At 52.3% G+C, this 11556-nt stretch overlaps 6 protein-coding genes across 6 annotated transcripts; 2 read left to right on the top strand and 4 right to left on the bottom strand.

Annotated features, from left to right (window-relative positions):
• Positions 1-73: 73 nt before the first annotated feature.
• Positions 74-419, bottom strand: SCP_0115080 (hypothetical protein; the record flags this gene model as incomplete). Its single annotated transcript, XM_027753731.1, has 2 exons — positions 74-260; positions 325-419. The coding sequence occupies 2 exons, from the start codon at positions 417-419 to the stop codon at positions 74-76; spliced, it is 282 nt and encodes a 93-aa protein (XP_027609532.1).
• Positions 420-1219: 800 nt separating this feature from the next.
• SCP_0115070 (hypothetical protein) lies at positions 1220-3229 on the top strand (the record flags this gene model as incomplete). Its single annotated transcript, XM_027753730.1, has 7 exons — positions 1220-1504; positions 1561-1647; positions 1700-1821; positions 2247-2412; positions 2463-2709; positions 2764-2852; positions 2927-3229. The coding sequence occupies 7 exons, from the start codon at positions 1220-1222 to the stop codon at positions 3227-3229; spliced, it is 1299 nt and encodes a 432-aa protein (XP_027609531.1).
• Positions 3230-4063: 834 nt separating this feature from the next.
• On the bottom strand, positions 4064-4699 carry SCP_0115060 (predicted protein; the record flags this gene model as incomplete). The annotated part of the gene is made up of 3 exons (XM_027753729.1): positions 4064-4302; positions 4364-4485; positions 4554-4699. The coding sequence occupies 3 exons, from the start codon at positions 4697-4699 to the stop codon at positions 4064-4066; spliced, it is 507 nt and encodes a 168-aa protein (XP_027609530.1).
• Positions 4700-4867: 168 nt separating this feature from the next.
• On the top strand, positions 4868-6633 carry SCP_0115050 (predicted protein; the record flags this gene model as incomplete). The annotated part of the gene is made up of 7 exons (XM_027753728.1): positions 4868-4923; positions 4972-5054; positions 5110-5222; positions 5272-5538; positions 5592-6225; positions 6286-6470; positions 6550-6633. The coding sequence occupies 7 exons, from the start codon at positions 4868-4870 to the stop codon at positions 6631-6633; spliced, it is 1422 nt and encodes a 473-aa protein (XP_027609529.1).
• A 155-nt stretch (positions 6634-6788) lies between these two features.
• On the bottom strand, positions 6789-8075 carry SCP_0115040 (hypothetical protein; the record flags this gene model as incomplete). Its single annotated transcript, XM_027753727.1, has 4 exons — positions 6789-6835; positions 6898-6970; positions 7023-7933; positions 8009-8075. The coding sequence occupies 4 exons, from the start codon at positions 8073-8075 to the stop codon at positions 6789-6791; spliced, it is 1098 nt and encodes a 365-aa protein (XP_027609528.1).
• Positions 8076-9187: 1112 nt separating this feature from the next.
• Positions 9188-11447, bottom strand: SCP_0115030 (ATP-dependent RNA helicase CHR1; the record flags this gene model as incomplete). The annotated part of the gene is made up of 9 exons (XM_027753726.1): positions 9188-9287; positions 9344-9505; positions 9576-9651; positions 9732-10099; positions 10158-10352; positions 10400-10466; positions 10535-10808; positions 10862-11308; positions 11367-11447. The coding sequence occupies 9 exons, from the start codon at positions 11445-11447 to the stop codon at positions 9188-9190; spliced, it is 1770 nt and encodes a 589-aa protein (XP_027609527.1).
• Positions 11448-11556: the final 109 nt, after the last annotated feature.

Here is an 11556-nt window from a genome sequence, read left to right as displayed (position 1 = left end):
TGTTTTTTTTTACCTACATTGCCTCTTTTGTCTCGTATTACCAAGCCGGCCGACGAGGTATTACGTACCTGAGCTATTTTGTGTAGCGTAGTCGGTTCGAATTCATCCGTTCTCCGTTCCCCGTCGCCGCGGACCTAGATTCGCGACTTCCCAATAGTATAGTCACGATAACCAATATGCAGTACTGTACTCGGCCCTCATGTTTCTCTTGAACCAGGCTCTTGAGTGAGCACTCGGCTATTCGAAACTTGCGCATGCTGCTTCGGAGAAGAATCAGGACGAGGTCGCGGTCATGGCCAACACACACGTGAAGATTATCCGTACCACGCGCGGGTCTCTCTGACTTTCGGACCATGGAAGATCCTAGGATTGACCAGGATTAATGTCGCAGGCTCGCGCAAATGGTGTTCTGTCAACATTACTCGTCAGTGCGTCGGCAAGATGCTGCAGAGAGGCTCAGCGCAGGCAACAGATCTCATCCCCGATCACTGCGTGATCTTGTTCCGTTTTGGGCGAAGATTCAACTCGATCATGATGCGCCACCAAGCGATCCAGGACAAGGCAGTCTCTCTATACGGCAGGGGCCACAATGATCTACTGGTCTAACGCGCGGAAAGTTCGCATTCGAGGTAGATTCGAGCTCTACGAGGTTGCATGATGCGCTGCTACAGTGCTAGATCCAACGGGCGTTCACGGTCCGCACGCCACAGCGCAACCTAAAGCTCTCTTCGTAGCTCCTGGCGTGCGAGCTTGAAACACTTGATGCATTTAGAACCAGGTTTCCAGGTTGCTGATCCTGTGGCTACGCGTGGAGAATATGCTTGGGCTGATTCTGAATTCCGTGCCGCTTCGACACCAGAGAAGGAGCACGAAGCGAGGAAGTACATAACCTACAGACCACAACTGCGCAGTTGTTATGTCGCTATTCGGTATGCATTGTTTTTTGTTCTCCGTCCAGGTGACATACCGCTTATGGAAAAAGAGAACAAAAGCGGTGCAGCAAAGCCACAAAGAAATGAATTGAGCCCAGTGAACAAAGCAACGCCTCGCGTGGGCCGCACGCCGCTGGAGAAGTATATATAACTCCGTCTCTGAGCGTCTCTGGACCTTTACTCTCAACTCTCAACTCTCATCTGGACTTGACTTGCTACGCCTCTCGCGCTCAAGCTTAACTCTCTGTGCCACCGAAGATTGACCCTCGAATTGATCATCGCACACCATGGCATACTATGCTTATGACTCCCGGTACGGCTCAGGGTTCCCACGTCGACGTAAAAATGCGGGCTCTATCGTAGGAAGGTTCATCATTGTGGATCAAGAACCCGAGGAACAAAGTGAAGAAGAAATGAACTGCAACGAGGACTTTGCGTCTGACGACGAACGCGTGGAGTCCGACGAAGAATCCGGTGGGTCGCAGGAAGACGACGAGATGGAGGAAGAAGAGCTTGAGAAGGAAGAAGCCCAACCCAAAGAACCGGGCGAACCGTGTTCGTACAGTTTCAGGGTAAGTATTCGAGTGGCCTCGATTGAGCATTGTGGTTCACCTATGTTTTGTTTCAGTCAAGGGATCGCGTCTGGGTGAAATATAAGGGAAGATGGTATTCAGGCACGGTCCTGCGAGAATCATCAATTTCTACCTCGGAAAAGGTGAGTACCTCTGTATGTTGGAGGATTATAATCTCTCACATCAAATTCGCAGACATATTATAGGGTCGTCTTCCATTACAACGTGGAAATGGCGTTCTCTCCGCTGGACGGAAACATCAAGCCGGATACTCCTTACATCCTCAAGTTGTTGCAGGATGCTGGTGAGATATCGTCGTGAGTGGCCCTCCCGCTCCATAAATATTTCCTGGTCGCCATCCTCCAAATTTCGTTCATATTCGCAATGATGAAGGAACAATGTCTGATTTATAGTACGTTTCTACGGTTCAATGCATATGAATTGATCGAGTATTGTTCTGTCAGTGCTTTCGAGCCACAACGGACTAGTATGATACAGGCGCAGGCGTTAATTTTGATTGTTGTATTTGTTTCTATAATGCAGTCGCATTTTCCAAACAAACGTTCAAGGAGTTGTATGTGGCCAGGAAATGACACAGTGCGGGAACTGCCGGGTATGGGATATCAGGTGACGTCACGACGGATATCCTGGGCGGGAGCTGCAGCGCCTGTCTATAACTCGAACGGTCTACGACTGTCTAGCACGCTACTTAGCACTGTTTTCTTGCCATCCGTCCTCTTAGACTCACCCGGCATCTTTGCATTATGAGCCTCCTGCAAGACGTCCTCAGAACGCAAACACTAGACTCACTAGATAAACAGCTCGGTGTTGCTGCAGATCACGTCCAGAACGGACGGACGACCCCGAACCAGGAGAGGGAGGACAGCGACGACGAGCTGGTGAACGTCGTACGTTTCTTGTTTTTTTCTTCTTTGTGATTCCGTCTAACTAAGCCAAGGTGTCGCTCCCTGGAACACCAGCACGCTCGCGCCCGGCCTCTCGGCCACCATCTCCCACTCGCGGAGCAGCCTCTCGACGCCCCCCGGGCCCTCTGCACATTTCATCAGCTAGAAACATGTCAGACCCGCTGAAAGCATTCCAAACCGAGCTTTCTCAGCGCATCTTCTCTCTCCTGAGCCTTAAGGATCTAGCGACCTGCTCGCGGGTATCGCGAAAATGGAATAAGAGTCAGACGCTAAACTATGGTGCGTGCAAGCGTCTTCTGCAAGTGACACGCTGGCTTAACGATGTCCGTCTAGTTTGGTTCCAGCACTATCGGAAAGACAACTTCCACGATGAGAGCTTGCCCCCGGGCAAGTGGACTAAGCGAGAGTCGAAACAGAATTGGGTGAGTGCCAATGCATCTGCGCCCGCTTTACCAAGATCCTTCAACCTCCTTGTCCCATATCCCTCGTATTACAGCGTACCACGTACCTCCAGTCTATCGCGACTCGCACTCCACCCCTCGGCCCACTCAGACCAAGCTCTTACTCCGGCCGCTCCTCCCCCTCGCACTCGGGCTACCAGACTCCGCGTGAGATGCGCGAAGAACGATGGCGTCTCGAGGCGGAGGCGACCTTCAGCCCGTCAAAGGTCGAGATGCGCGAGATGTACAAGGAGCTAGGTGGGCGGAAGGCGCGCGGGAAGAATAAGGTGGGTGCGAGCGGTGGGATCAGAGACAAGGGAGGTTGGGCGGCCGCCGAGGAGGGTCAGAATGGGTATTGATTCTTGATTAATGATAACAAGTTATGGCGACGCGGGCGGGGAGGGGAGGGGGACCATATATTGTTTAAAAGATATGATGTTTGGAAAGATGAGCATCTATTGTAGTAGCATTACGTTGTATGTGCGCTCTGGTGCAACGCTGACCGCCCAGTACATCTAGTGAGATCTAGTGAGACGATACGATTGTATACGTTGAACAACAAGGATTCGTTAATGCAGACATAGATCGTCGCATCACCGACGTCGTTGCTTCTCCGTTCCTGATGAGATCTCAGCTTCCTTTCGATCGCCAGCGCCACTGCAGCTGGCATCCAGAGTGTCCCCGACATGGCGACCACACCCGATATTCGCATTTCGGTAGTTCTGCAGCTCCATTGTCAAGCTTTTGACCACCTGCATCACGATGATTAATGTCTGCCTATTCAACTCAAGAAAAATTAGGAATCGCAGAATCTGCAGGAAGCAAAATGATCCAGAATGATTGTTCGCATCCTCCAAGGCTCGACGATTGCGGCTTGTGCAGAGCCGCGAAGGCCCAGTCAAGGATCTGCATTTTGTCGCGGAAACCTTGGGTGGTTGCATTCTGTTCACTGCTTGCTCTTCCGCCTCTACTGCCTTCCATCGTGACCGACGGGATCGAATATTGGAGGAATATTTCTTGACAGTTTAGCAGCCTTGCTCGAAGGGCTTGAGTTCTTCGATCGTGAGCAGAACGGGATAGCTCGCAGTCTGATGTATGTATTACGCATGTTTGCGAATACTCCGTGGTTTTGTGCTGCCGCGAAGGTTGTGTACAGTCATTTTGTCAAAGCGGGTGGTATAAAAGGCGATAAACTATGGTAAGACAGCAGCTGCTCCAGTCTTAGGCCTATTCGGAAGGAAGAATGGATCTTGTGCGGAAGCCTTGGGTGCTTGTGGTTTGGGCACCGGAGGATCCAGAACAGGAAGACCGGCCGCAGCTCTCTGCTTTTTCCACCTCGACCAAATGGGACCGCCTGCCAAATCCAAGAGCTCTTGGAGAATTGTCGACGACCACTTCTTGTCCAGGTCGAGTGTCTGAGATCTTCCATCCGCTGTTGCAATGGCGTAAGCCCGATATTTCAGCATTCAAACATAAGGACGAGGAGGTCATACCAAACTCAACGACCATCTCTGGTTTCCACGCATCTTCACGAGACTTCGCCATTTTGTTCACTTCGATGTCTACTGCGGCGTTATGATAGCGTATTCGAGGAAGATCCTCTTTCACAAAGTGTCTGCGCACCAATCATACATCCATGTCACCGTCAGAATACGTTGCCATGTACGACGCGCAGCGACTCACCTGGCGCCGAAGTGGTCATTCCGAGCTGCCAGCGTCAGCCTGAGTGCCCTGATATTCAGAAGCTGAGGATGGGGTTCTTGCTTGAGATTGGCAAGAATTTTTGACAGTTTTGAGGGGCCCGGGATGAACTTTGGCTTGCGCGGCATGGTTTCAATTTGGCTCGCACTGAGGTCGGTGTCTGCAGCGCCCATAGGCGTTGTTTGTCTTTGTTGAATTCACAAGGCGTTGCCATATGCGGCTACTCCTGCTGCTGACTTCTCCCCTTCACGGCTTTCCCGAAGTTGAGTCAAGTGCGATACCACTGACGCGACGAGATGGCAGAGGATTCATTAGTGATGCGACGGTCGAAGCGGAGCAATGCGGGAAATAGGTGAGTCGATTCACACAACTGTAACTGAAATTGCTAAGACCTTGTAAGGATGGAAGCTGTTTTAGCTGATTTTCGCGCCGAAAGCAATGGTATGGACGTTGATGAAGATGTTGATTTCGTAGTCGAGAAAGGTAGGCTGCTACTCTTTCGCTGATGCATGTCGTGCCTACCCACTTACAATTGCAGACGAAGAAGATGCCTTCGAGTCGGATTTTGAGAGTACCGATGAAGAGGCGCAGAGTCTCGCGGACGATCTCGCGGAAAATGTTGTTAGAGAGGAGGAGAGGGCTGTTCGGAAGGTGCGTTATTTCTACTAGGACCGACGTTCGCTATTCAGCTTCTATTCAGGCGTCCCGCTCCAAGCTCGATAGAGTAACTGCTGCTGCTCATGCAAAACAGAAGGATACATTCCATCCTCTCCTGGCTCAAGCGTCAACTTCGCGCACAGCGGTCTCAGCAGCGGAAAAGCTCAAGAGGCGTGTATCCCTGGGCGTAGCGATTGATGCTGAGACGGGGGAAGTTGTTAAAAGCGCGAAGCGGAAGAGCGGGAGAATTCATACTATGCTCAACACCTCTGCAACGGTCAGTCGCATGAGAGATGCTGAAGAGAAGAAGGTAGCCGGCTTTGGTATCGGTGTCGTAGAGTCTTCACTGACGGATATGATCAGTCGTTTATCCAGAAGAAAGTCAAAGCGAAAATTCGTGCTCCCACTCAAGACGAGCTCATTGCTCGAGCATTAGATATGGAAGAAGGAAACATCATTGAGCACCGTGATTATCTCTCCATCGAGGAGGAGAAGCGCAAACGTGCTCGGCTTGTCCGCACCGCTGTCCAGGGACCACTCCTCCGAGTTATCAGCAAGGTGGAAGAGGTGAAGGTAAAAGTCGAACCTGTCCCGTATTCTGCCGCTCCATACCATTACACGTATTCTCCAACACCTTACTCTAGTACCGCCCAGTCTCCGTCAGCGCAGTCCTTACCATCTCCATCCTACTTCCACCCTTCTGCTACTGTCTACCATCCACCCCAACCTGCATCTACCCAGTCATCATCTATTCCCGCAGCAGGCGTTTTACCTCTTCGGCCATTTCAACATGGTTATGTCCCGCCGAACCCAACCGTGCAAGGAGTGGAGCCTGTCGAACGAACAGAGAAGGTTTCAAGGAACTATGTCGTCCATGAATTGGTCCAAACGGAGGATGAACCTAGACCATCATGGCTCAGCACGATGAAGGCCATGTTTGGTGATCATGTCAATTGGGATGAGCTGCGAGTCTATACAGCAAAAGGCCGGCCATTTGGTGATGTTCGCTTGCAAAAACGTCACAACTCTTGCACTGATAGCACCTCCATATTTCTAGCCCGCCCCACGCAGATATGTCCTATGTCAGGAAGAATTGCACGATACCTCGATCCACGAAGCAATGTGCCCTTTGCTGACGTTGCTGCGTATAGCACGCTCAGTAAAATCCTTGCTCATGAGTACGTGTGGTGTGATCACCTTGGCTGCTACATCCTGCATGAGGATGAGCAGTCTAAATTAAATGTACAGTAAGACAGTATAGTATCTTGTTTAGCAATCTGATACCATCTGTTGATATACTATGCAAAATTGTCGGCAAAAGGTGCTACTCATTATACGAATGCATGTCCGGTGTCACAGATATCGAAGCGATCACAGAATAGCGAAGACGGTGAAACGAGAATAGCGAAGACACAGTGAAGCGAGAATAGCGGAGACATAATGAAGCAAGAATAGCGAAGACATAGTGAAGCGAGAACAGCGAAGACATAGATGCGATGAAACATGGGAAGACTGTAGTAAAGAAAAGCGAATGAAGCACAAACAAATTGTTCCCCGAACTTAGTTGCCATCCATTGCGTCGCCCTCAGGGTCGTAGTTCACCATGCCTGAGTGGTCGTCACCGCCGTCAATGTGAGACTCTTCTACAAGTCCCTGACATTGCGCTCACCAGGGACAGCTTCCCCAAAATAAGTCGAGGCGAAGGTAAGAGAAAACGCGTCGGGTCCCATCTGAAAATCAGCCTACTCAAAGGCGTAAGTTTTGGATCGTAGAACAGAGACAGGCAACACATACATGGAGGTCATCGAGAGTTGTCATCGCCATATCCTCAGTGCACAGGAATCCAAAATCAGCCTGCCTGTTATATAAGGGGAGCTCGGGTTCGTGCCAGTCCGGAGTTGAAGGAAACTGAACGTCGCCGCTGTCCGGACCCCAAAGGTCCCATTCGTCGTTGCTGTCCGTAGACGAAGGAAGCCCGACGTCGCCGCTGTCCGGAGTCGAAGGCAGCCCGATATCCTCAGTCTCCGGAGTAGAAGGTGCAGACGAAAACGGCTCAGACATCTCACGTGAGACACCGAGAGACACTCTCGAGCTCTGAACCTCCTTCCGTTCGACTGAACCCCGCAAAGGTCGAGGAGCGCACCTCGGAGATGGAGCGTACTCCGGATCTGAATCAATGTCGTCTCTCCTCAGCACCTTCTGGATCTTCCCCACACCTTGCGAGGGGTGGGACGCAAGCTTCTTAGCGCGCAGAGTCTTGTTCGCATTGGTCTTACGGCTGGCATTGCGCTCCACTCGCTTGTCCTTTCGGGACCCAGGTTGGTACTTGTAACCTGGGTACTTCTGACGATGGGCCTCGCTTTCGAGTTTCGCGAGATCCTTGTAATACCTCCGCTCCTCCTCAGGGAGAGTAGACCAACGGGCGGCTGCGATTTGACTGATCGCGGTGTGTGTTCGTGGCGTCGCAGGATCCTCTTTGATTGCCTGCCAGTGATCAGACCGGAATAACAGGAAGCAATTAGGAGGTCGCGGGATGTGACCGTCTGCCTTCTTGCGACTGTGCGAGGAACGTTGAGACCCGCGAGAAGGCGTCGTGGGCGGCTGTGGGGGTCCGCGTGGCGAACTGGACGACTCGGGAGACGAGTGATCGACAGCACCACCATCTGAATGATGCTGAACTTCGTCTAAGTCCAACGTTTCAAACTCTGGATCCAATTCGAGCAAGTGAGTAAGATCGAGGTGTGGACCCACAATGGCAAATAGTGAGTAAATGGACGAACCGGGATCGCGAGGCGGTTGCTTCGACAGACGACGCGACCGACGAGTACCGTGAAGCGGCTTGGACATTATAGCGGTAAGGAAAGGACGCTGAGGGGATGCCTGGGAAGGGGAGGACGGGGAACAGCCTGAGAAGGGGGGTTTGAGGGCGAGGAACGCTATCCCGGCGGCTCCAGCTCCTCAGGCTTTTCTACTGCTTGGATTTTAGGGTTCATTCTGCCGCTCTGTGGTCCATGATAATGGGAAGAAAGGACATTCCCTCATGCCCAAAACATGAGGTGCATATGTGGCACGGCTCCTACGTCTCGGATCTGGGTTTCAAATTTTAACGTGCGTCTCTCGAGTTTCGCGGAGGCATTTTTGACTGCTAATTCGCAACCGCTGGTCCACATCGCTCTTGTATACCGTTAAAAAATTATCTGGCTCGCTCTGAGGTCAGTCTCGTTCTAAGCAAGACGTACAGTCTAGTCAAATCCGGCATGCATATGCTCTTGTGAGGTCCTGCATTTCAATGCAGCCGCCAGAATATTCCCCTTTCTTGGAAGGTTGCGGTGCTAATATTGCTTTCCAGCATCAAAGCACCCTCTGCTCCCGGCACCGTTTCCCAGTTTGGTTCCTTTATCCTCGGTTCTCATAGTATAGGCACCGGAACATGCCCTGTTCTGATACTCCTATCGAGGCATCAGACTGATGAGGACTGGCCGGACCATCGTTGGGTCTGGGACTACCTTACGAGAGCATTGGATCCAGGGATCCCCCCCTTCTGCCTATCCTGGAATCCTGGACGCGACGCCCGAATCCCTTCTTGGAGAACAATTGCTCTCCTACATCCGACACGTTCCGATCGAACAGCCGCACATCACCGTTCTCCTTGTATTAACGAAAAATGTGGACTAGTCGACCCTTCTCGTCTCGATTTTCCTGCACTGGTTTTCCTCGGGAGATGCCCTGAAAGCAACACCCTTGGACATCTCATGTGACTGCCAGCCTCCTACTGCCCAACGCCCCCGCATTTTCTGAAGCCATCAAAACGGCCACAGCCTTGCACTCTACTTACAGAACCACAACTTCGTCTAACATCCAGATGATCCTCAAAGACAAGGCGGCAGGTGTGGATGCAATACGTATACGGCAACTACATAGCACATGACATGTGCATGATCTTACTCCGGAAAAGCCATTCAGGCAGTGTGGCCTTCTCCATTGTCGCTGGCACCCTCCCCCGCCATCATCGTTTCCCTGGCCTTTTCTTTCCTGCGCTTCGATGCGGCAATCATATCCCTGAAAAAAGAATTGATCACCGATGCTGGCACCAGACAAGGAGACAAGTGGCTCACCTCTTCCTGAGAGCATCCTGTCGACCGACCCTGCTCGCCTGTGTGACAGCTTCCGCACGCCTGACCTTACCCATCTCACGCCGTTTAATTTTGGAAGGTTTTGGCAACTTGAGGATCCATTCCGGGACAGGAGACCCTGACTGGAGAAGAACGTTCGCGATTCTAGCGGGAGTGGCGGAGTCGGCATCGATTAGAATGGGCGGCGAAGAGGGAAAGGATTTCTACGACTTACGTTTTCAGGAATGGCGCATCTTGATCCGTGAAATACGTCACTGCCTTTCCTTCTCTACCAGCACGTCCCGTGCGACCTGGATGAAAATTAGTGAGCTTCAACTAATTGCACAACGGACGAACAAGATGACTGTGCCTGACACCCTACGTCACTTACCGATCCTGTGCACATAGCTCTGCACGCTCTGCGGGAAATCATAGTTGATGACCTCCCTCACGCCCTTGAAGTCCATTCCGCGCGCCATGACTTCGGTACTGACCATTACCCAGCTCTCCCCGCGCCGCATCCGCGAGACGGCGTCTTCGCGCTCCTTCATGCTCATTCCCGCATGCAGACAGTCGACGTTTGGGACACCACTCAGGACGAGTTCCTCTGCGAGCGATGTCGCCCGTGGCTGCGACGATACGAAGATGAGCACAGGAGGGTTGTACGGCTGCGAGAGGTATTGCTGGAGAGTCGGCAGCTTGGACGAGTCATCTGCTACATACGTCAGTGATTGCGCGATGAGCGGAAGGGGGGTGTCTCTGGGACGCAAGGCCTATCAGCAACATAGCTCGTCTCACGGGCAATGCGAAAACTCACTTCAGCCCGACGACCACCCGTATTGGATCGCGCAGCATGCCCATCGCAATTTTTTCCACACCCGCCGGTAAGGTAGCGCTGAAAACAGCCTTTTGAATTTTAGGGTGTGTACATGCAGCGATAACCTCCTGAATTTGAGACAAGAACTCCGCGTCTAGCATACGATCGGCCTCATCCAAAATTACATGTCGGACACTGAGAACCATGAGATAGATTTGTAGTGAGCGGCGGAGTCGACTTACTTGTCCAGCTGGATGTGATCCGCTCGAAGCGCCGCGACTAGACGCAGTGGCGTGCTAATAATGATATCTTGGAAGGGGCGATCTCCCATGAGCGACTGTGTATTGGTAATGCCTCATGCTGGCAGGCAGGCTTACCGACTCGGTCGCGTGCGCTCTTCTCGGCGAGGGTGCTTGCGGTCGCTTTACTGAAGAGTACGATCCGCCACTTGCGTCCCTGGGTGAGCCTGAGACACTCATTATGTATCTGATGCGCCAATTCGCGTGTCGGCGCGAGGATCAGAGCGCGTACCCCCATCCCTGCGTCGCTCTTCGCTCTAGACGCAGGAGCACCGAGGGATGAGACGACGGGCAATAAATATGACAATGTCTTTCCTGTGCCCGTCGGAGATATTGCAGCTAAATCCCGGGACTGCGGGACATGTGTCTGTTGAGCGAGGACAAAGCAGAGCAAAATCGGCGTACCTCCATGAGGATAGGAATTCCATAGGACTGAATACCTGTTGGCCGCTTGTATCCGCTCTGCGCGAGGTTGGCAAGAAGGTGTGAAGACAGGTGGTGTCTGTCTTTCAACTCCTGGAAGGTGTCCACATGCTCCGGCACGTTCGAGCCTTTCGTCGTGACGCGGTGTCGGGGCATGGGGGCATCGTCCTCATCCTCCCCCTCGGCCGCGTCCTCATCCTCCCCTTCAGCCACGTCCTCATCCTCTACGCGCTGCCGTTTGGCAGATGCGCCCGCATCACCTGAACGGGTATTTTTATTGCTAGAGCCCGCCGCTTTCCGCTTCACGCTAGTACTGGCACTTGCACTTGCGCTCCCACCCTGCGCATACTTGAAAAAATCGAGCTCCGGTGGAATCTCCCCGTCGGCCGCGCCTGCCACGCCCTTGCCTTTCTCTTCCATATTTGCTGCCTTATAATCGAACGACAGTCAGTATCACAAACCCAAGTACACGCAACGAGTTGCTCACGTTGAACAGCCGCATGTCGCTCTTAAACCTGTGCTTGTCGAACTTCGCTCCGCCGCGCGACAGCAACTGGAATGCTTCCATTTCTGATCGAACAGCACTGGGTAAGAAGATGGAACGTGTATGTTGTGTCCTGTTCTCGCCGTGGATCGTGGTGGACTGTTCCTTAGACAGGCTTGGATTGTCCTCGGTC

Source organism: Sparassis crispa, assembly GCF_003851025.1.
Source record: "Sparassis crispa DNA, contig_000000F, whole genome shotgun sequence".
Taxonomy (NCBI): Eukaryota; Fungi; Basidiomycota; class Agaricomycetes; order Polyporales; family Sparassidaceae; genus Sparassis; species Sparassis crispa.
Note: the sequence above shows the minus strand (reverse complement) of the source record. Positions and strands in the feature narration are given on the sequence as shown.